General features: G+C 39.6%; 2 protein-coding genes and 1 long non-coding RNA gene across 8 annotated transcripts in view; 1 reads left to right on the top strand and 2 right to left on the bottom strand.

The window, feature by feature from the left end:
* The window catches only part of NDUFA9 (NADH:ubiquinone oxidoreductase subunit A9), a 38784-nt gene extending 22087 nt beyond the window's left edge, over positions 1-16697 (bottom strand). Inside the window, exons 1-6 of one of the 2 annotated variants that reach the window (XM_065523594.1) lie at positions 16527-16697; positions 11315-11485; positions 10856-10953; positions 7963-8054; positions 6651-6792; positions 3197-3299 (exon numbers count right to left, since the gene is read on the bottom strand). In XM_065523594.1, the coding sequence (XP_065379666.1) occupies positions 3197-3299; positions 6651-6792; positions 7963-8054; positions 10856-10953; positions 11315-11485; positions 16527-16677 (757 nt within the window). In that variant the 5' untranslated portion in view covers positions 16678-16697. The remainder of the gene's footprint in view (positions 1-3196; positions 3300-6650; positions 6793-7962; positions 8055-10855; positions 10954-11314; positions 11486-16526) is intronic. The other variant, XM_005569865.5, reaches the window with a different exon arrangement.
* LOC141408010 (uncharacterized) lies at positions 4638-5520 on the bottom strand. Its single transcript, XR_012419884.1, has 2 exons — positions 5435-5520; positions 4638-4779 (listed from the first exon to the last, which is right to left on the bottom strand). It is a non-coding gene; the product is annotated as an uncharacterized lncRNA (long non-coding RNA).
* Positions 16698-16781: 84 nt separating the features above from the next.
* The window catches only part of AKAP3 (A-kinase anchoring protein 3), a 42137-nt gene continuing 34114 nt past the window's right edge, over positions 16782-24804 (top strand). The window contains exons 1-3 of one of the 5 annotated variants that reach the window (XM_065523589.2): positions 16782-17087; positions 20588-20719; positions 23783-23886. The gene's annotated coding sequence lies outside the window, so the exon portion shown is untranslated. Of the gene's footprint in view, positions 17375-20587; positions 20720-23782; positions 23887-24804 lie in introns of all 5 variants that reach the window. The other 4 variants (XM_045364561.3, XM_005569863.4, XM_005569864.5 and 1 more) reach the window with 4 other exon arrangements.

Below are 24804 nucleotides of genomic sequence, written 5' to 3'. Positions count from 1 at the left end.
CCAATCTCAAAAACAAAAACAAAAACAAAAACACACACAATGAAATACCACCTTTCAACCATTAGGATGGCTATTATCAAAAAAACAGAAAATAACAAATGTTGACAAAGACCTGGAGAAACTGGAAACCTTGTGCACTATTGGTGGCAATGTAAAATGGTACAGCCACTATGGAACACACTATGGTAGCTTGTCGAAAAAGTAAAAACAGATAAACCATATGATACAGAATTCCACTTCTCAGTACATACAACAAATAACTGAATCAGGGAAATTTCGTACATCCATGGTCACATGGTCACATTGACCATGCAGCAGCATTCACAATAGCCAAAAGTGGGAAGCAACCCAAGTAACCACTGATGGACGGCTTATTAAACACACACAACAGAATATTATTCAGTCTTCAGCAGGAAGGAAATCACATCACACAGTACAACATGGATGAACCTTGAGCATATTAGGCTAAGTCAAATAAGCTAGCTACAAAAAGACAAATACTGGATGATTGCACTTATATGAGGTGGTCAAATTCATAGAAACCAAAAGCAGAATGGTAGTTGCCAGGGTCTGGGGGGAAGGAGGAAACAGGGAGTTGTTTAAGGGGTACAGAATTTCAGTTTTACAAGAAGAAAAAGTTCTGGGGATTGGTTGTACAACAATGTAAATAACTTAATTCTACTGAACTGTATTCTTATAAATAGTTAAAAGGGTCTTAATCCTGTCTTAGTCTTAAGACTCTAAACTCCAAAGTCTCATCCAAATAATATCTAAATCAGATATAGATAAGACTCAAGGTATGGGTCATCCTGAGGCAAAATTCCTAACTATGAACATGTGAAACCAGACAAGTTATGTGCTTCCAAAATACTGCGGTGAGACAGGCCTAAGATAGACATTCCTATTCTAAAAGGAAGACGTAAGAAAGAAGAAAGGGTGACAAGTCCCAAGCAAGTCCAAAATTTAGCAAGGTAAATTCTATTAGATTTTAGAATCTAATCAAAAACACACACAATGAAATACCACCTTACAACCATTAGGGTGGCTATAAAAATCAAGAATAATCTTCTCTGCCTAGATGCATTGCCTTCTAGATTCACAGAGGTGGTAGTCTCACCTTCAGGACCCACTGAAGCGGTAGTTCTAACTTCCAGGACCTATTGGGGCAGTAGTCCCACCCCATTAGCTCTGCTGGGCAGAGGGTCACACCTCAAGGGTTCCAGACGGCTACAGTCCCAACGACCAGGCAGCTGTACCTCCAAGACTCTGGGTGGTCCCACCTCCCAGGCCTCTGACACAGACCATATGGTCTGTTGAAAGTGAGGCAATGGCTCCATCCTTTGAAACCAAAGAGGTAGTTCTAAACATCTCTGAACCACTTTTGGCGTCATTCTTCCCTTTTCTTGAAGAATAGCTCAAATTCACAGCCAAATAGCTCTATGGTCTGGTCCTGTAGGATATCAGAAGTCTGACAGGCTTCTTTCATTCTGCCCCTTCTAGTTCGAACTGGTGGTGACTCTGCTGATGTAATCTCATCTCTATTCCTGGCTTCTGCTGAGACAGTTTATCAGTGTGTGAGTCGCATCCACAGGCTCTTCATCAAACGGTTGTTCAGCCGCACTCCTAGTGTTCTCTTCAAAACAAGCTTCCTCATTTTTTGCAATATGGGTAAGCTGAGAATTTTCCAAATCTTCAGGTTCTGGTTCCTTTTTGCTTAGCAAGTCCTTCTTCATTTCATCTTTCTCTCTTTTTGTATTTTATTATAAGCAGTCGGGAGGAACCAAGGCATTTCTTCAATACTTTGTACTTAGAAATCTTCTCAGCTGAATAAACAATTTCATCACTCACAAGTTCTACCTTCTACTAGAACACATACAGGTCAGCCAATTTCTTTGCCATTTTATAATATGGGTCACCTTTCCTCCAGTTCCAATGACATATTATTCATTTTCATCTGAGACCTTACAAAAATCACCCTTAACGTCCATATTTCTACCAGGTACCTCAAAACTCTCCTAGCCTCTACCTTTACCTAGTTGCAAAGGCACGTTCATATTTTTAGGTATTTGTTACAGCAGCACCCCGCTTCTTGGTACGAAAATCTACTTTGGTCTGCTCAGGCTACCATAACAAAATACCATCGACTGGGTGGCTTGTACAATAAAAATGTATTTTCTCACAGTTCTGGAGGCTGGCAAATTCAAGATCAAAGTGCCAGCCAGTTTGGTTCCTGGTGAGGGCTCTCCTTCTGGCTTGTAGACAGCAGACTTCTTGCTGTGTCCTCACATATGGCTTCTCCTCAGTATGTGCACACAGGGAGACACAGACCTCTCTTTCTGCCTCTTCTTATAAGGCCACCAATCCTACTGAATTATGACCTCACCCTTATGGCCTCATTTAACCATAATTACCTCCAACGTCCTAACTCTAAATAAATTCACAATGGTGTTAAGGCTTCAACATACGAATTTTGAGGGGGCATAATTTAGCCCATAGCAGATGGGAAATTTTATACTACATATATTTTACCACACATTTTTTAAGTAGAAATTATTACAGATGTTAGGTGGACATAAGCAACAGGGGGAAAAACAAGATAGAAACACCTAAATTGGTTAAACCAATATCCAGTACAATGGAATCCACACTATGGAATACTATTCAGCTATATAAAGAAATGAGTTATCAAGCTATGAAAAGAAATGAAAGAATCTTAAATGCATATTGCTAAGTGAAAGAAGTCCACCTAAAAAGGCTACATACTGCATGATTCTAATATCCTGGAAAAGGCAAAACTATACAGACAATAAAAAGATCAGTGGTTGTCTGGGGTTGGGGGTAGGTAGGAGGGTAAGAATCAATACATATAACATAGGGAGGGGATTTTAGGATAAAGAAACTATTCCATGTGATATTCGAATATCTGCCAAGTCACAGAGTTAGCTGGGCCAAGACTTAAACTCAAGTCTCTGACTCCCAAGTTCATGCTCTTTCTATTAATCTAAGTTGCTTCTTTTGATATGGAATATAACAAAGACTACACTGACTACGAAAATACAAACTTAGGGGAGAAAAAGGCAACTAGGAAAGAAAAAATATATCCTTAGTCTGTCAATCAGAGAAAACTGTTAGCTTGAGCAACTTCAACTTGGTTAATCAGTATCCCTCTCTTCTACCATTAAGAAAGAATACGTACGTGCAAAATAATTAAGGAATCTATCCTCTCTTCCAAAGATGTCTGACGGCTTTATGATAATGGCTTCTGGAAATGCATCTCTCACTGCTTTCTCTCCAACAGCCTAAACGACAATCAGACAAACTTGTTTTGAGTTTTGAGACAAGCGAATAAAGCATCCACTCTTTCCACTATTAAGACATGACTTGTATTTCAAAGGTGATATTTTCCTCCAGATAAAGGTAATTGTGTAATTCATAAAACTCAGTTACACAGAACTTTTAAAACATATAATCCACAAAAATGTCCTGCACCTTACAGCTTTGGTTGGGTCTCTCCCTATTTTTTTATTTTAAGGGAAGCTTACATTGAAGAAGGAGAAAAATCAAAGTAGATTTTTTTCAGCCTCCATTTTTCCTTCGATTTACAGATTCTCTAGTTTGTGTCAACCATCTAGCAGCCTGCTAGGAAAAGGACAGAATGGTGGCAGTGGGCTACAATAATGGAAGTGTCAGCAGTACCTACATATCCAAAGGAGGTGGAGATAGAGTCACTAATCTTCCTGATCTCAATTGCTGTACCATCCTTATTTATTATCATCTCCTAGCCTCCTAGGCAAGCCTTCTTGTTCGATGAAGACATCAGCACCTAATTCAGTCTTCCTTTCTACTTCCATCACCAATGGGGGGACATCAATGTCCAAGTGGGCTTGGACTTCTCAGGTTCTTGAGCTGCTCAACTCCAATGACCTCCTCTTCCTTCCACCTCTACCATTCTTAACTCAGTTTCACCACTACCATATCAACATCTGGAATTGCTCCTCTTCTGAGGTATTACATGAAGACATCCTACTCTTGGATGTCCATTTCCTACAATTTCCAGCCTGCTTGTTCTTTGTTCATCTGCTCCCAGGATACCTGTTTCTCAACCTTCTCCAGAACTCTAGTACATTGAATCTGCTTCCCCTGTATCAGCTCTTCCGACTGTTCCTGTCCTCCCCTCTGAATTCCAGATTAGGTCCCATAGGCCATCTTCTCATCACTCTCTTGCCAATATTGTAAACCATCCTTTGTCCTTTACTCTAGCCATCCCAGGCAAAATTCTAATCCTAGAAGAACTCCATTTGCCTCCCTTGGGCCATGCACTCCCACTGCCTTGAGCAGCTGGCAGGAAAATAAATCAATAAAAATCATGAATTGGTACCACTATAAATTCACACCTCCAATTTTAACCGGGCCCTCAACATTTCCCAAAAATTGTGTTTTCCTCTAATTAATTTACTTTCCCATGAGACAATCTGAAACATGTTCTATTCTATTCAAATTTCAGACATCCCTTTCTTTTCTTTTCCTTCCAGTTAATGACTTTGCCTTCTAATAAAAAACAAAATATAAGACAGTAGAGGAAAAATCACCTCAAGCTCTCACCACTAAATCTACAAACTCTGGTATATAAAGCACAATTTTCTCCTTCTGTCTTACCTGATGGGAGCAACAGTGTCACTTCCAATGCTTTACAGCTCACGTCCTCTCACTTTCTCAGGAACCTGTGCAATTTACTGTCTCTTCCACACCTTCAGCTTCACTCTTTTTACCAGCATCTCCCTATCGGCATTTAAACAATGTAGATCCTCTACCTTAAAAAAAAAAAATACCAACTCCACAGCCCCCTCCAGCTTCTATCCTCTCAGTCTTTCATCTTCCTCTTGCCAGTCAAGCTACCTGAAAACGTACCTACCCTTACCATTCCCACTTCCTCAGTTCCAACTCACCCTTCACTTACCCGCAGTCTGGATTCTGCTCCAACCTTTGCACTGAATCTATTCTTGATAAGATCATCAATGACCTCCAAGTCAGTAGATCCAAGGTGACTTTACAGTTGTCATCTTGCTTGACTTCTCAATGGCATTCATAAGGATTCACTTCCTCCTGTGAGACTGTCTTGCCATGGCTTCCCCAGCACTGTGCTCTCCTGGTTTCCCTTCTGCCTTATCATGTCCTGCTTAGTCTTTCTGTTTGATTGGTTAGGGTTTCTGCAGGTGCTTCCTTCTCTACCAGATTACTAACCATTGGTATGTTCTGGGCCCAATCTGAAACTCCCTTCTCAATCTTCAGCCATCTTAACCCCTCTCATTACTTCAACTAACAAGAAATGCTGGTAACTCCCACATTTCTGTCTCCAACCCAGACCTCTCTTCTGACCTCTCTTCTGACCCTACATACCAGTTACCCAGAAGATTGACACACATCTGAAATGCACCTGAAACATGAGTCCAAAACTCAATCATCTTCCATTCTCTCAAGTCAAACAGTGCTCCTCAATCTTTGCTGCCCTTGGAATCACCTAGAGAGTTAGAAAATACTGGTGCTAAAGCTGCAACCCCAGAAATTGTTTTAATTGGTCTGCGGCACAGCCTAGGCATCAGAATTTGTAAAAGCTCCCTCAGTGGCTTTAATGTGCAACTAAGGCTAGGCGTCACTGCCCTAGAGCCTAGTTCCTCTCAAGTATTTCCCATCTTATTCAACAGTACTATCGTCTACCCAGTGGCTCCAGCCAGAGGGCTGGACATCTTTGACTCCTCTCTCTTCCTCCCCATTGACACCTCCCATTTCCTTCCAAACAGTCATGAAATTCTGATGATTTTATGAATGTTTGGGCAGAGGCAGGCACAAGTATTCTCTTATTTTCTCTCCATTTACTACTGTAGCCACAGTGCTTAACACAACATGTGATACATAGTAGGTGCTTAATGAATAGTTTATCCAGTAAATTAATGTGGCGAGTCAAAAATGTGGAACCATTATCAAGGAACTCTGTGGTCCTTATCAGTTTGACTCAAAACAGTCTCCCATATGGCAGAATCCAAATGTTAAGCATACTGTCAGACGCGGATAGCCCTTCTGTGTCCCTAACAATGAACGTGTTTCACTTAGGTTACAGACTGACACCAAACGACAGTGGTCAGTCTCTAGGTATGGCATTTCTGGGAGTAAAAGGAGCATAAGTACTATGTGAATAGGCATCTTCCCTGGCAAATATTAATCCCTGTCATTCTGAGCCTTCACATTGCCTCTTTAAGACTGGCATAAAACCACTACAATGCAAGCGGTGAGAAAGAAACATGGTCCTTTAACCATGGTAGATGACACAGGTATGATTCCTTTGGCAGAAATCTGTGATGGCTTCTGTATAATTCAGTGATGCCCCAAAGAAACTTTAAGTATCTGAATGCCAATAGTAACGTAGTCTAGCCAACTCTGAAACCCCTTAACACAGTTCCCTGCAAACAGAAGGCAATCAATCAAAATGTCAAAATATCACACACACACACACCCCTAGTTCTGGATACAGGTAATCAGAAAACCTTTTAATTCTAGATATGTTGATGATAAACCCTTCTCACTGAAATCATGTTTCAAATGGGCCAAGAAACTCTGGCTCTGTGAACCACTTCCCAAATCAAGTTGTTACTTACCTTATTTCTCAAATATCTAGAAGAGCTTTTAATATTCGCATTCAGATGGGAAACATGAATGAATTTTTCAACTCCAGCTTCCTTGGACACTTGAGCAATCGCCTGGGGAATCTTCACATAAACATCATCAAAATCGAAGTTTCTGGAGGAAAAAAAATAAAAGAATTGGTTAAGAACTCCAGACACAGGATCTCAAAGCTTTATGTGATAAGTTGGTTTTCATAACAGTATTGAAATTCCTATTACTTAAACTTTTAAACAGCAATGATTTAACTTAAAGCTAAATTTGGCCAGGTGTGGTGGCTCATGCCTGTAATCCCAGCGCTTTGGGAGGCCAAGGTGGGTGCATCACTGCAGCCCAGGAGTTCTAGACCAGCCTGGGCAAAACTGTAAAACCCTTTCTCTATTTCTAAAGAAAAATTTTTTTTTAATTTTTTTAAGCCAAAATTATTTTTTAAAAAAAGTTGACAGCTCTGCGCACTGTCATTACTCTATACCATTTAAGGCCTACTCTAAGTTAGAAATCCAGTATACATCATGTTCTGTATTATCAAGGAATCCTGAGGCTGAGGCCCTTTAAAGAAACCTGACTGTACTGGTTGCTGAAGTGTTAGGAATCACTTCTTACCCCTGGGACTTTGTTTCCCACAACGGAAAAAAAAGAAACTAAAAAAGGTCAGTCAACAATTTCATTAATATTAACTAATTGTTTACTCTGTACGATATACTATGTTAATCAATAGGGGGGACAAAAAGTTGAATAAGACCCCCAATGCATCAAAGAACTTACAAAATATTTGATGAGAAAGACATATATTAAAAAACTAAGTCAAACTTTAATGCTAAAAAAAGAGGTGTAAACAAAGTGTTGTGGATTATAGGATTAAAACATTATTTGTTAACAAACAATCCACACAAAGAACTGTTCAAATTAGTCCTCGCGTCATCTTCAATTAACAACACAGAAAAGACATCTAGAACACTGTCTACACAAGAACAACCAACGTTCAGCTTGCTAAACAGCGAAACAGGCAAAATCCTATTTCCTAACCCCATCTCAAAGGGACTAATCCAAGCACAGGACCAACACCAGCCATACCAATACCACCTACTGGCTTTTTATGGGCAGTATATCACACTGCTGTCTTATACCAGACGGGTGTCACTGGGTATGCAAGTGATTGTTCAACCAACCCTTATTCACTAATTGAAAATGTCACTGTGGTAGCTGGCACATAGAAGGTGTCCAATGAAGGTCTATTAAACCCTAAGAAAGACTAAAGCAAAGAAGAAACGAGAGTCAAAGACTTACTTGGTTTCCCAGTCTCGTCCAATAAGATTGATGACCACATTGCTGTGTTCCACTGCTCGTCGGATAGAATCTTTATCTCTCGCGTCCCATTCCTGTAATAGCAGAAAGCAATCGGATGAAAACATACGGGTATACCTCAGCATTCAACATTTCTGCAGCCTCCTCAACGCAAGTTTCAAAGTGGGCCATCTGCTATAGTCATAATACGGTGCCATTTCATACAAGCTCCACTTATTACAAGAGAAATGATGTCTCAAACTCCCTGCTGATTCCCTTACTCTTTTGGAGACAAACAGGTAAAAGTACACTTTACTCAGGTAATCAAATGCCAGAGCTAAAAAGGAGGCTATTGATTTTTAATGGAGCATATTTGTTTTTGTCCACCCAACTACTCCTTACTAAGTTTGAAAAGAAACCCAGTAAACCAAGTCTCCAATTCTGAAATACAGCCAAAGAAGCAAGGATCATTTGGGAGACAAGCGACTTTCCCTTCTTGACAGCAACCACTTACAGACTGAAGATAGGAAGAGTGTCTTTTAAAGATCAGTGTTAGTTGGGGAGATTCATGACTATTTTCTTACTTATTTCCTTTTAATTCTTTCCTCTTTTATAACCCCAGATCTAGTAATTCCTACATTAACAACATAAAAACAAGAGTCAAAGGGAACTACCTAAAACTTCAGGGTGAGTCAAGGGCAGGTTTTTATAAGCATTTCAATGGAAGATAACAAGTAACAAGAATTTCTTAGCATCAAATAAGTGCACGTGCATGGGTCAGTGCAATGGGAAGGAGACACAGCAAGAAGGGAAAAGAGAAAGAAAGCGGGGATGAAAGAGAGAGAGAGAGAGAGAACTAAAATGTCTGTTTAATTTAGAAAAAACAAACTATAAAATCAGATTCAACAACAAAAAGATGAAGCCCCAGCAGGAAGAACCAGTTAGGACTGATGTTAGAAAGTAGGTTAAAAGACACAGTCTAGAAAAGTGGCTTGGAATCAAACAGATAGAAACGCAAATCCCAGTTTGCCATGTACTAACTTGGTACAAATTATCTCTTCAAGCCCCATGTAAAACTGGAAAACACATCTTACCTAATGAGGTTACTATGACGATTAAGTGAAATACACATAAAATCTATAGCAGTGAGTGATGTAATAAAAAAAAACCAAATTTTCAGGGATAAGGCCCAAGGGCACACAGTCAGGTGGGTAAACCAAGTGGCCATTCAGACAGCAGTTGCAAACAAAGACTAAAGACATCCCAAATAGTCCTTCTCTAAAATAAACACATAAACTCTAAACATATAAGCCTCTGAGTTCCCTGTGGTCTTGCTCATCCAAACATGCTCAGAGCACAGGTCGATGCTAGACACTCAGGAAATAAACCTCTGCAGAGATAATGGAATAGGTGTTATTTGGTTTAATTCCAATGGTTCGAAAGTTTTCACCTATCACTTTTTAAATACTTCAATTGTGAGGCTCTGACAAGGTGACCAACAAACTTAAGGCATGAAGAACTAGGAATAAGCTAAGCCTCTGTAACTTTAATACCAAGAAGATATTTAATAGTAAGATTTTGGAGAAGAAAAACATTTTGGAAATAAGAAATTTCTGATATAAGTATTATACTTAGCTTGTGAACAATGAGTCAAGAATAAATGAAAATGTGAAAATGAAATGAAAATAAATCAAAATTTGAATGGATTACAAATAATCTGTATGAATATTACAAGAGATAGTAAGGATGTTTAGCACATATTTTTTAAAAGGGAAAATGTATAACTCCATTCCTTACAGGACAATACAAGTAGGAAGTCAGCTAAAAGATCAGTAGATCGAAGCATCAAGGCCCAGACAGTATAGCAATCAATAGCTTGGCTGCAGACATTTGGGGCAGCACAACTTTTTGTGGAAAGGGGCTGTCCTGTGTTCTGTAGGATATTTAACATCCCTGGCTAATAACCAGGACGGCTCTCCAATCACTGTGACAACCAAAGAGATCCATTAGTCCCTCCCTTAATGGCCCTCCTTTACCCTCTTTCCCCTGCCTCACCCTGTTGGCAACTACTGGCCTAAAGGAAGAACCTGTAGATTAAAGAATGACAAAGGGAATGCTCAGAAAGGACTGTTCTAAGTTAAATCTATACTAAATCATCAAGTTACAATACACCCTATTTGTGAATTTTTTATGTTTATAGCGCACTATCCAATAGAAGTATAACATGAGGCACATAAGCAAAAAAGAAACAAGTAAAATTCATTTTAATAATACATTTTATTTAACCTAATATGTCCAAAATATTATTTTAATATGTAACAAATATAAAAAATTATTAATGATGAATTGTATATTCTTTTCTTCCTACTGAGTATTTGAAATCTCGTGTATATTTTATATGTACAGCATATCTCAATTCAGACTAGCCACATTTCACAGGCTCAGTAGCCACATGTGGCCAGTGGCTACCACACTGGACAGCACAGGTCTACAGCAGATTGACAAACTATAGTCCACAGGCCAAATTCAGCCTGCAGCCTCATTTTGTAAATAAAATTGTATTGAAATGCAGCCATGCCCATTTGTGCACATATTGTCTGTGGCTACTTCCAGGTACAAAGGCAGAGCTGAGTAATTATGACAAACACTCTATGACCTGCAAAGCCAGATAGATTTACTATCTGGCCCTTCACAGAAAACGTTTGCCAACTGCCAATCTAGAGCTTGCATGACAAAGGAGATGCCAGAACCTAGCTGAAAGAATGACCTGGGAATACAGGATGCCTTTGGTCCATTCTGGGAAGAAATTAACTGCTTTATTATACTGCCTCTCACTCCCAAAAATGATCTTAGTAATTTATATTTGTCAACTTCAATCAATCATAAAGGCCCTTACCAGAAACAGAAGCTGGCCCAGGTCACCCATGGGACGAAGGTGCATGGTGTCATATATATCACACCGATGGGGTATGATTACCTGTGACCCTATGCGTCCTAAAAGAGAATGGATTGAAAAAAGGATCAACATTAACATAATGTTGATATATTATACAACTGTGACTTGGTAAATATTTAAATTCTAGTATGGTATGTGAATTGATATTATATTTGACAAAAAGAATATTTTGCCATACTAAAGATGCCATAGCTTTTCAGAGTCCCTTGTTTCTATCTTAATAATTCCTATAGAGGAACATGAGTGTGCTCTTAATGTCACAACAAATAAAGATTACAGACATCCAAGATAGGAGTAATTCATAATACCATTAAAACAAAGAGAATCACAGCTCATGCTTCTCATCAGGCAATCCTGATCAATGGCAACGCAGCATATGAACTCAACAACTTTACTTACCAAGGTGGTTGACAACGTATCGCCCCAGGAATCCTGTTGCTCCAAACACAGTGGCCACGATCCCACTGACTGAGGAACGTCCACCTTTCCCATGAGGTATGACGGCATGATGAAGCTGGCGACAGGGCGGGCCATGACACACTGATGTGGCTATTGCAGTAATGGCAGAACCTTAAACAAAACCCCAAAGTATACAAACATGGCAAATATTATTATTTTTAAAACTGTGAACACAAATAGCTCCTTTCCCAAAAAACTTGTAACATTATTTTGCAATCAGTACTTTAGTAATTTAAGTATCAAGGGCAATAATAAACACAAATTACTACAACATAGAATCCACAGGACATGAGGAAATATATTCCCTACCCTATACAATGTAACTTACCTAAGAAGATAAGTCACATTTTTTAAAAAAACACATTAAACAGTCACAAAGTAGGAGAGTATAAGCCTATATGGTAAAAGGAACTGAGAATATGTAATAAAGGGGCAATAAGTCACGTTATCATGAGGAAGGATTCCTGGATAACATGTTTCGAGAAAGGTCTTAAAGAGGAAAAAAAAGAAACGATAGAATCCCATGAGAAACATATCACAATGCAGAGGTAGAATGAATAAGCCTAGCACAGGGCAACAGCCAAAGACTCTCCTGGAACAGAATCTGAAACTGGTGACTAACGAAAAAGAAAGTTGAGGATATTAGTTGGGAGCAGAGGATTATTAGTACAGAACATTAAAAAAAAAAAAGGAATGCAGCTCAATAGTTCAGACTTACTATAAAACCACTGAAGAACTTCACAAATAATGATAAAAGGAGTGAAGGGCTTGAGAAAAGATGTTCTGACTTTTAGAAAGCTTAACAGCAAGAGATTTGTCAAACATTCCACCACTTCTTTTTCAGCGACTGAGGTTCTTGATACTACAATGAACCCTCAAAGTTCATGCACCAATGCTTACATCTTCTCTATAGCATGTGTGCAAAGAAATCATCTGGCTTTTGCATGAACACCTGTGGAGTTGGGAAACTCACTACTTTCTGTAGCGGCCCATTCTGCTTTGAGCCATTCTAACAGAAAGAAAGTTCTACCACAAAGGGAATCAGTGACTGCTTCCCAGAACTTTTTATCCCCGCGTTCCTCCAGAATGACAAAGAACAAGTCTAATCCCTCTTCTACAATGAAGTGTAGCAATTATATCCCCGCTGAATATTTTCTTCTCCAGGTTAAACATCCCCTGTCCTGTCAAGTATTCTTCGTAAGGCAGGAATGCGAATCTCTTTTGGATATACTCCAGTTTTCAAGTTACTTCTAAATCCTTCGAGTAGAATTTTAGAGTTAGCTGCTCAACTTTCACGTAAGTAGAAACAAAAAGGTTTAAAGTGCTAACGCACTTCTGCTCCAATAAACTTTGGAGCTTAGCATTCGTGCTTTGTACACTTGGGAGAGGTGAAAGACACAAATAGGACTTTCTTTACAAAATCTGTGTTTGTTTTCTAGGTATACTTACAGGTGGCAATCTCCCCAAAGGCCATTGTTCTTCCCTATCCAAAAGTATGGAATCGGAGAAATGGCCTAGCTCACTGATAATGACAGAAATTAAAAGTAAACATCATGGGCCATACACACACATCATATAACAAAATAATAACATCATATTAACAGCTAACTTTACAGAGCTCTTGGCAGGTGTCCAGCATTATTCTAAGTGCTGCACAGGTATTATCTTTTTTAATGCTATCTTTATCATCACTTTATAGATAAGGTTAGTGACTGGCCCAAAACGCTAGTAAAGGAGATTAAAAAGCAGGCCCCTGAGGTAGGAGAAAACCCAGAAGGAAACAGAATCTGAAAATCAAAAAAAGAAACTGTTTCAAGGAGAGAAGAGTTAACTTTATCAAATGCTGAAAGTGAAGTAGGAAGAGGACGGAGGACCACAGAATCTGGAGGATGTGGCTGTAGGTGGTATAACTAAGAGCAATGCTATTGGATTAGTGGGACTAAAAGCCAGACTGGAGCAAACGAGAGAGGCTGTGAGGCAAGGAAGTAGATGAGGAGATAGATAATCCTTCTGAGGAAAGAGAAATGGGATTAGAGAAACACAAGGACAGGGACAGGTTTGTTTGTTTGTTTGTTTGAAATATGAGTTAACATTTATGTGCTGATGGAAATGACATGATTTCCATGGTAGAGGGAGAAAATTCCTGATTCAGGAAAGGGATTGAATAGTTGAGAGAGGATGAGACTGAATGCAAAGTGAAGGAACTGGCCACAGATTGGAACAGAAGGAGCTCACCCACTGTAACAAGAGAAAAGGCAAAGAATTATCACATATCAACTATTAGAGTTTATGATGGGAAAATGACTGTTCTCATCTGATTCCTTTGATTTCTCTATAAAACTGAGAATGAGACAAAGCACATATTAGAGGTATTAGGAAACTGGCTATGTTAAGTAATGATTATGGAGACAAGGAAACCAAATTTCCTAGAAAAATGTGGCACTGAAAATCTACCTGAGATTTGTATTCATGAATTTAAAATAAGGCCAGTTAGTTTGGAGTTTTCCCTAGCCCCGTTCTCCACTGCTTAGTGGCAGGCAGCAAATTATGTGGAAAGTTTTGTTTAATCAGGGTCAATGTTTTTCACAACAACGGGAGTTGGGCTGGGGAGTTGAGAATGCATTAAAGGGAATGATAAGAGTGATGAGTAAGGAAGTGAGAACATAGGATAAGACAGGGAAAAGATGGCAGAGTTAATGAACTGGGAAGAATTACTTGAGTTAAGGAATCAATACCTCAAAGGACTGTTAAGAGGATTAGAGTAAACATACATAAACCATGTAGCACATTACCTAGAGCACATTAAGCATTCTATGAATAATAGTTGCTTTTATTACTTTCAAATTTCTCTGAAGGTAATGTCACACTAACCTCACACGGCTATTTGTTTTTTTAATAATTATGGGCCAAGCATTATTCTAGAAACTGTGACTCATAGTAAAATACAAAACCCTGGCTTCATGAAGCTTACAGTATAAAGGGTTGATGAGAATTCATAACATATGGGCAAGATGATGAGATATTTAATAACATATGGGCAAGCATCTGTCACAATGCCTTGCAAATAGTAGGTGCTCAATAAATATAAATTATTACTCTCTTTGGTTCCAGCCTCTCCACTTTCTTCCATTTATAATGAGTACTATTAGAAGAACAATATTCTTTATTAATTATATATTCATTATATTTCTCTGCTTAAAATCCTACATTAGTTTCCTACTGCAATATCCAAACCAATAGTCCAGACATATTTGCTTGCATACTGCATTTTTTAAGTATTTATTTAAAAAATTATAGGCATGTTCTATGTAGTACCAATATGATATACACATTATAAATCATATATTACTTAGAATAGTGTCTGGCATACAGTTTAAACTACGTAAGTGTTGGCTATTATCACTATAGAAAACAGTTTTTAGGAGTTCTAATATTGTATTTCCATAACTTATTAGGTCCTCTTGCACAACTCCCTTTGGAGACTACTGGTCTAAACTCTGCTTGGCTTTCAAAGGTCTCCATTGTCTGATCCCATCTAACACATTCAACCTCCTTCTCCACTATCCCAGATACACAGGTAGTCATTTTACTGCCTCTTGAATACCTCATGACTCCATTCTCATCCACTTGTCTTTGCCAGAGGACTTTCCAGATCATAATAGCCCTAAAGAGAACAGTGGGAGCACTACAATTCTCCATTGGTCTTCCAATCACCCTTCAGTACCTCAAATGATACTAATCTTTCCCTTTTATGATTTCCTGTGATACTTAATAGTCTTGCCACACTTAACTATATACAGTTGTCTTACACAGTTCTGTCCTATAGTGTGTGGATTATGTTACATACTAGACTTGCCTCTCCAGAATTTACTCAAAAACTTAACTTACCAGATAATAACACAGAGTGGTTAAGAACACAAGCTATGGTGTCAGTCAGAGGAAAGTAAGTTAAAAGAGAAAATTAATAAAAATACCTAGCACTGGAGATTGTAGATAGCAGGTACTCCATAAATAGTGATTATCATTCACAATCTACATTACGTCGTACAAATGTAACTGTTTAACAAGAACCAGCAAATGCCTTTGCAAAGACATTGTGACTACAAAACCATCCACTATAAGTGATGTGCACCACCACCTTCCCAGTGGTATGCAGGAGTTCTACCCAAGATGGAAAACAAACAAACAAAAAAGATCTAAACACTCCTAATTCTTGCCTTAGGCTGAACATCAAACCTATCTCTGGTGCTTTTAAAAATTTAAGGTGCAAGGAGCTAATCTCACAAATTCTGACTCAATAGCTCTACAACCAGTCCTCATTTCTAATTTTTATAAAGCTTTACGAGTAATTGCCATGACCAATTTTGAAAGCAAATGATATTCTGTAACGACTAAAACACACTAAGAAAAAAAAACAACTTTGGGGGTTTGATTGGAATATGTTTGTGGAAGAGTAGAGGGTGAAAGAATAACGATGAAGTGTAACCATATTTCTAATTTCCTTGCTTTTTAGTGAATGGAAGGACAAATGTATGTTTTCAATTTGAGGAGTGGGGCAGATCCAATCAGAACAGAGGGGAAACTAAATAATGCTACCAAATTCTAACATAGCCTTCATTCTTCTTCACTTTCCTTTCCACCAAGCTCCTGATTCTTCTCTCCTCAAACATCACTCTCTCCCCCAGATCCCAACGCACTAGGCCCAACACATTCTACATCCGTAGAGATGCTTTTGGGTAAAAGGATGCTTTCATAAATATTAGTTCATTTAATCTTATCAGAGACTCCTTGGTACTGTAATATTATCATTTCCATTGTGCTCATATGAATTGAGACCCATTAAGGGTTTGCACAAAGTCATAAAATCAATCCAAGAAAACCTCTCGCCACTAGCCGGTTTTTTCCGCTCCCTTACACATTTCTCCCCCCGCCCCATACAAATATTTCTCATAACCCTAAACCCTTACAACCATAACAGAATTCTGATTCTCTCGATCTCTAACGTGTCCCCCGCATTCTCCTCTTCGCTTACAGCTACTTAAGATCTTTTGTCCCCTCCCAAGGTGCATAATTGAGTATGTAAGCCGGGGAAGCGGAAAGCAAAAGGAGAAACCAGACGGAGGCAGCTCCAAACCCAGAAAAACCAGAGTGCCTAGGAAGTCGGCGTGACCGCTGCAGCACGGTGCCACTCCCAAAACCTTAGATCCCCGTCCCGGAATCCCGATCAGGGGCCGCCGTTCCCGGTGACACTTACGTGACATTGGCAGGACCCGGACAACCCGGGATTGTGCGGCAGCCGCCATCTTTTCCCACAATCCCCCACGCCAGCGCTCCCGGCTGACTACGACTGCTAAGCTGGGTCAAAACTTATTTTCCACGCCTGTCTGCGCAGGCGCTAACCAGGAACGGATGGTTTCGGGTAGCTAGTTGGTTAAGACAGCTGGGAGAAGAAAGGAGACGGGAAGGGAGGGACAGTGAAGGAGAGGGGGAAGAAAGGAAGTGAAAAGACCTTGGCTGTTGGACTCTCAGATCTGGAATAGGCTGTATAGATGATCTCTTTGTTTATAATCTCTAATTGCCGAGGAACCCGAAGTTCAGAGTTAACCAGTGACTGACTCAGGACATGCAGAATGGCAAGACCCGAGGTAGAAGAGCTCACCTTTCCTGACTCTCAGTTTCCTGTTCCCTGAAAATGTCAGCTAGGGCAGCCCTGGTGAGTCCGGGAGAAAAAGGAGGCGTAGCCCTCCGCGTTCAGGAGGTCCAGGGCCCAGGAGAGAGAAAATGGGGGACAAGGACGAGGGGAAAAGTGGAGAAGAGAAACCGAAATAGGGTGTGTCCCAAGTAAATGTACGTCGAGCCCGCCAAGCACATTCTCCCCTAGGGACACTTGCTCCTGCTGTTCGCCTTTCCTGGAATGCTCACTCAGGTGTCTGCACCAGCTCAAGTCTCTGCTCAAAAGTGACCTCTTCGGATAAAACTTCTCTGACCATCGTATCCAAGGTGGTAATTATTCCACCAATTTTTGGTTTAAGTTTATATACCAAAGCACTTATCACCACCTGGCATATGAATCTAGGAGTTCTTAACCACAAGTTTGATTCATGAGTGGGCTTCAGGAAATCTGTGAACTTCCTGAAATATTATGTAAAATTTAATGGTCATGTGTGCCATCTGAACATCTGTCTAAGGGGAGACTGCAGATGGCTGTCTCTAGCGCAATGGTTTGTAATTTTTTCTTTAACTATGGACTGCTTTGAGAATCCGCATTGTTCTACAAAGAGCCATCTAGAAACTGAGGAAATTCCAGGTTAGACTAAGCACTTGGATTTTAAAATACTTTATTCTGGTCAACCTCTCCAGATTCCTGGGTAGGAGACAGCAACCAGTGATCCTGTGAAATATACCGTAGGCTTATCAGAAAACTACCTAGTTTGGGGAGGGCGGGTTCTTCTAGGCTTGGTAATCCTTCCATTGCTTTGTTTTTTCGGGAAAAGTATGTGTTTCTGGGATAGACAAAAAGGCCTGTGATGAGTAGGGATGTAGGAGTTGCTTATTACTAGGCTTGAAATCTTGGCTGTTTCCACTGTATCTTACCCCTACTGTTTACTAAAGTGTTGCCTACCAAATTGAATTGGAAGAGAGAAAAAACCCTTGAATTTCATCAGAGAAGCTTAGTAGTAATACTACACTGTCATATTTCTTGGCCTCATCCTATGTTCACTTAACACAATTTGCTAATACTTGATTCTGGGACCAATATAGATACTAACATACTTTCCTTATTCAGATCAACAGATCCTGACTGTCATCAGCAACCTGCTAACGCCTGTATAACACTGCCAATTATATAATTTAAAATCTCTAAGTTAAACACTGCCTCATGTTCTCAGTTCTAGTTTCAAGGTTGCATGGTGTAATTAAAACAACACTGACTTTTTTTTTTTTTTTTTCAGTGACGGGGTCTTACTATATTGCCCAAGCTTGTCTCAAATTCCTGGCCTCAAGACCTCCGCTCACCTTGGCCTCCAAAAGTGCTGGGATTACAGGCATGAGTTACTGTGCCCGGCTGAAAGAACACTGGTTTTTAACACCTAGAATACTAGATCCCATTCCCAGTTTTATCAGTCATTAGTTGTGACCTGGACAAGCTTCTATACCTGTCTAACAGGGTAAATAAAACCTACCCTGGTACCTCAAAAGATTATTATGAGAATTGGGTGACGTAATGGATGCAAAGATGCTTTGTCACCTGCAAAGTGCTATATGTAGTTCCATGCAGTACTATTCAAATACCACCGAAGTATCAAAATCTTAGAATGTTAGAGCTGGAAGAGATTTCAGGAGCTCAGCAAGCCCCATTCTTTTAAAGAGGAAGAGGTCGGGAGTGGTGGCTCATGCCTATAATCCCAGCACTTTAGGAGGTCAAGGCAGGCAGATCACTTGAGGTCAGGAGTTCAAGACCAGCTTGGCCAACATAGTGAAACCCAGCCTCTACTAAAAATACAAAAATTAACCGGGTGTGGTGGCACGCACCTGTGATCCTAGCTACTCGGGAGGCTGAGGCACAAGAATCACTCGAACCTGGGAAACGGAGGTTGCAGTGAGCCGAGATTGTGCCACTGTACTCCAGCCTGGGCAACAGAGTTGAGACTCCATCTCAAAAAAAAGAAAAACAGAAACTGAGATATATTGACAAATATGTTTGACTAGTAGGTGTACTTTCTGTGAAAAGAATACAAAAGCTCTTTTGAAACAATATAAAAGATCATCAATGGATAACTTTTTTTTTTTTGAGTCTCACTTTGTTTAAGTGATTCTCCTGCCTCAGTCTCCCGAGTAGCTGGGATTACAAGCATGTACCACCATGCGTGGCTAATTTTTTGTATTTTTAGTAGAGACAGGGTTCTGCCATGTTGGCCAGGCTGGTCCTGAACTCCTGACCTCTAGTGATCCACCTGCCTCAGCCCCCCAAAGTGCTGGGATTACAGATGTGAGCCACTGCACCCAGCAATAAATAACTTTTTTGAAGGAACTCTGTGATAAACCCGTCACTTTTGAATCTATTGCAATTTTCATCACTATCTCGTGGTCATGCTTGGAAGTTCTTTTTGCTTCATGGAAACTATATATTAGTCCTATATTTAATCATTAATTACAGAGTAGCTGAGGGAACATTTTCACAGAGAATGTAGTAATAAAGCATAGAAAGAGTAGCTAACCAAATGCCTGTTGGTATGATTTTTCCCACTACAGTTTCTCGGGTCAGGCATTGCAAAAGATAAATTAGGATCATTGTATCTCTGAGCATCTAAGACAAATTATAACCCAGAGATGGTCAGTTTAGGCAAAATATCCTAAAAATAATTTTTTTACAAAAGGCAAGATGTGTATAAATAAGAAGAGTCCTGGCTGGATCCGACAAAATGAAGTGATTCCATGGGATTTGCATAAAATTTAGACCCTCAGGTTTTTTATTTCTTATCCTCCTCTGCAGCCCTCTAGATTCGTTAATACATAATACTTACTCTGCTGCTTTAAGTGGAATCCACTGGCAAAATGTCCCCCTCCTGTATTCCCCCGCCTATGTTAAACACTCTAAAGCAGGGGTCCCCAACCCCCAGGCCATGGACTGGTACCAGTCCATGGTCTGTTAGAACCTGGACACACAGCAGGTGAATGGTGGGCAAGTGACAAAGCTGAGCTCCACCTCCTGTCAGATCAGTGGTGGCATTAGATTCTCACAGGAGCTTGAACCCTATTGTGAAAAGTGTAGGTTGTGCGCTCCTTTTGAGAATATAGTGCCTGATGATCTGTCACGGTCTCCCATCACCCCCAGATGAGACCATCTAGTTGCAGGAAAACAGGGCTCCCACTGATTCTATATGATGGCATAATAGTAGAAATAAAGTGCACAACAAATGTAATGTGCTTGAATCATCCAGAAATCATACTCCCACCCCACTCCCATCCATGGAAAAATTGTCTTCCACAAAACTGGTCCCTGGTTTGAAAAAGTTTGGGGATCACTGCTCTAAAGAGAGAATTACTCAGAATAAAGCCCAGTCCTTCCAAACTAAACATCAGCGCCTTGGAGTATATCTTCACCCCTCCTCTTTGTCCTTTGGACCATTCATTTTCTGGTAGCCTCACTACTGTTGCTATAGAGACAGTGATGTCACCAATTGTGATTCTGATGTCACTCTCTGGTCTCAGCAAGGGGGAGGTACATGGAAGGCCGCAGGAAGAAACAAGATCTTGAGCTGAGCCAGAACATCCCAGCATCTTCGTTGACTTTAAAAGTGTGTTCTGGAGTCTTCTGTGGTTCACTGTTCCAGTGCTACAGAGGTAGGAAATCTTACTGGACTGATAAAACAGCCCATTTTCTGATCCTCTGTGGTTGGAAGGGAGAATTCAGTGACAAGCGATAGGAAGCTTTTTATATTCAACCTAGCATTGTTCTTCCGTCCAGCCAATTTTTTTTTTTTTTTTTTTTTTTTTTTTTGAGATGGAGTCTCACTCTGTTGCCCAGCTGGAGTACAGTGCTGCAATCTCGGCTTGCTGCAACCTCCACCTCCTGGGTTCAAGTGATTCTTCTGCCTCAGACTCCCAAGTAGCTGAGATTATAGGCATCCACCACCTCACCTGCTAATTTTTTGTATTTTTAGTAGAGACAGGGTTTCACCATGTTGGCCAGGCTGGTCTCAAACTCCTGACCTCAAGTGATTCCCCCCACTTCGGCCTCCCGAAGTGCTGGGATTACAGGTGTGATCCACCACACCCAGCCTGCTCAGCCAATTTTAATCTTACCTCTGAGTCCTCTGGAAATAAATGAACCTCTCCTTCAGCAGCATTAAAGTCAAACCTGCCATCTTTGCTGCTGACATTGTGATTGTGTTACAGATTTGACAAGATCTCCTCAGCCATCCTTTTGGAGACATGAAGGGTCTTACTTCCTGCTGCCCCATTTGATAGAGTAGACGCTTGGCTCCCTACTGACTTTTCCTATTCATTGTGTGGCCATTCCTAAATTTATTTTCTTTCCAGTGCCCCAGGAGCAAAATAGAACTGGTATACCCTGAGTCCAATTCTCATGCACTTTTATCCTCTCACTGTTATTTCTGAAGCCTTGGTTAGACAACAGAACTGGGAAAGGGCAGTATCTATATAGCTGTGTAGTGAAAGTATCTGTACTAACAGTGATTAGAAGAAGAAGCTATTACTTAGGGAAGGTAAAAATAAAGACGTTCCACCAGAAAGCTTAACAATGAATAGTGCCATTGAGACACACATACACACACACAAACACACACACACACCTTTATTTAAACAAAATCGATTGAAACTCTGATTTAATCAGCAACCAAGTTTATCGAGATTCTACAATGTAGCAGGCACTTACAGAAAGGAAGGCAGTAAAAGAGAATGGATACAAGAAACATATTCTTCCCTCTCAAAGCTAGTAATAAAACCTGGTTGAATAAGCCTCAAAACTTGATCAACTACTTAGCAACCCTGCAAGAGCTTTACTTATGCTTTCTGCAATCTGAGTTTTTACATGAGTTCAGGAACCTTGGGTAAACAGGAGCCTCTCACTTAAAATGGATACAGGAGAAAACTGCCTTGAGATAGAGCTGTAGTCTAGGATACAACCACCATAACCAAGCCCCTGTGTTGCTTATGCCCTTCATGACTGGCATTCAGATTTGCACTCCTCAACTTGAAGTCATCATCACATTGACATCTTTGGGGAACATTTTAGTCCAGTCCTTCTATTGGCCATGGGAAAATTTCACAGCTGCCAGAATGTTGGCAGGGCTGGAATATCTAAAGGAATATATCCGCTGATTCTAGTATTTCTTTTCTGAGCCTCAATATCCTAATCTATAAGCTGAGAGTATTAGAAAACATGGTTTCTAAGGTCTATTTATCTTTAATAGATAGCACAAAGTATCATTTTCTCTTTTGTTTTCTACCCTAACTCCAGGATATTGTTTACCAACTTTTGAACTTATAGTAATTTATGAATCCATTCACTGACTTCATTAAACTCTTTAGATCTTCCATCTTCTTTTCCACTTCATTATAAGAAACATTGATTTAGAAATCTGAATGTTGTAATCATTAGTAAGTATTAAAGTCCCTCTTTATAGATGCTATCATCTAGGACAATTAGGAAGTTGTAAAAGTCCAAAACAAGCTTCATGATGCAGATAAAACCACACATAGGAACTAGAAAATAGAATTAAAACATTAGAACATATGTAGGTGAAGTGTTTGCTGAATATTTTTGACTAGTAGTTACGCTTTCTATGAAAAAAAAATACAAAAGCACTTTTAAGATGTTGATTTATATGCACTAGTGGAATAGGAAGGTCTGTTAGTAAATCATTGACTAAGTCTGTGGGGTGACTGTATCTCCCAAAGGAGTCAAGCTTCAAGAAGTCTTGAATATGTGGATTACCACCATAGTAAATTTGAGCAAGCCATCTCTTTTTTGTCCTTGGATTCTCCAATCCAAAAGAAAAAATGAGCTATCTAAAAATGGGCAGACTGCATGTTCATTCTTCCAGCAGATAATTATTGAGCTCCAATTTTAAGATACTAGCTACTATGAGGGATACCAAGATGAATAGGAAAATGCCTCTCCACTTATGAAGTCACCCAATAAAGAAGATGAATATAGGGGAGCAATTAAAATACCAGATAGAATGTACATGTTGAAACAAAATGTGATGGAACCCTCAATGAGGGAGCAATCACATTCATTAGGTACCTAGAAAATATTTCATGGATGGGGTATCCCTTGACCTGGGCTAATAAGTAAGGGTAGAATTTAGAGAGCGATTACTGGGGGGCTGGGTGGATATTCAAGAAGAGAGTACAGTGCTCTAATGTCTTCCGCTGAAATGTCTGAGTAGAACCAGAACAAGGAAGTTAATTAATCTGGAAGATATCTGTGAACTTCCTTTATAACTTGAAGGTGTGTATTTCTTTCAAGTCCTCAAAGATGCATGCAAAGTGTTTTGAGTTCCATAAATTCAGGGTGCTTATTCTTCATTCCAGCTATTTTTCTTCCAGCTTCCTATTCGAGCAAGTTTAAAATTAAGCTAAAAATTTTTAGGGTCTTCATCGTTTAAAAAGACTGTATACCAATGATTTCAAAGTGAGGAGTAACAGTCGTCATTTAAGAAATCATTGGTCCAAAAGTGGTACCTTTTTTGTCATGTGGGAACTGCCAGACTGCATCAAGAATAAGATGTGCACTCATGAAATGTGAATGTCATTTTGAGCTCATTACTTAAATGCACATGTGATAAACAATAAATAAGTCAAAATCATTATTTTGAATAAGAACAATGAGTTTCATCTGTAAAATTACTCATTTTTATCTGTGTCTTTCCATTGCAGATTCCTTATATTACATGGCAGGAGGGGGATAAACGGGGATACAGGAGACAACAATAAATTAATCAAGAGCTTTCCTCATATCTCAGAACCTATCCTCAGTAAGAGTAAGTGGTCACATAGTTTCTGTACTTTTTGTACATAATTATCAGCATTTTGATTATATATAACTGAAATAAGGCAATAGATCCTATTGATTTTGTCACAATTTTCTATTAGAAGTAACTCATTTGGATGAAATATAAACTGAAGATTAAGAGATTGTGTTTCTGGCTCTCACTTTTACTATCAATAATCTAGGACAACCTGCTTCTGAGTCTTCCAATTCTTTGGCCAAATAGTAATAGCATTCATTATTTTCTTTATAGTAATGATGCAAGCATAATAATATTTATATGTATGTATGTTTATGAAGAGGACATTACAGAGTTTAACTTCATAGACATTAGCAACTTCTTTGTTAAGATAACAAAACATTAAAATAAGATACCGAAGAAAACTAGGAAATCTGGCCGGGTGCGGTGGCCCACACCTGCAATCCCAGCACTTTGGGAGGCCAAGGCTGGTGGATCGCTTGAGGTCAGAAGTTCGAGACCAGCCTGGCCAACATGGTGAAACCCTGTCCCTACTAAAAATACAAAAATTAGTCAGATGTTGTGTGCCTGGTGTAGTCCCAGCTACTTGGGAGGCTGAGGCAGGTAATCATCACATTAACATTTTTGAGGAACATTTTAATCCAATCCTTCTATTGGCCATGGGAAAATTTGACAGCTTCCAGGATGTTAGCAGGGCTGGAATATCTAAAGGAATTAGATATTCCCTTGGGAAGCAGAGGTTGCAGTGAGCATCCTGGGAGGCAGATGTTGCAGTGATCCGAAATCACGCCAGTACACTCCAACCTGGCCGACAGAGTGAGACTTTGTCCCTCCCTCCCCTGAAAAAAGAAAGAAAGTTAGAAAATCTGTCTCAGAGAAAATTTTTAAAGAAATGGGTAAATAATTATCTTTCTGGACCTACCCTGTTTT

Source organism: Macaca fascicularis, chromosome 11, assembly GCF_037993035.2.
Source record: "Macaca fascicularis isolate 582-1 chromosome 11, T2T-MFA8v1.1".
NCBI lineage: Eukaryota > Metazoa > Chordata > Mammalia > Primates > Cercopithecidae > Macaca > Macaca fascicularis.
This window is presented reverse-complemented; position numbering and strand designations above follow the sequence as displayed.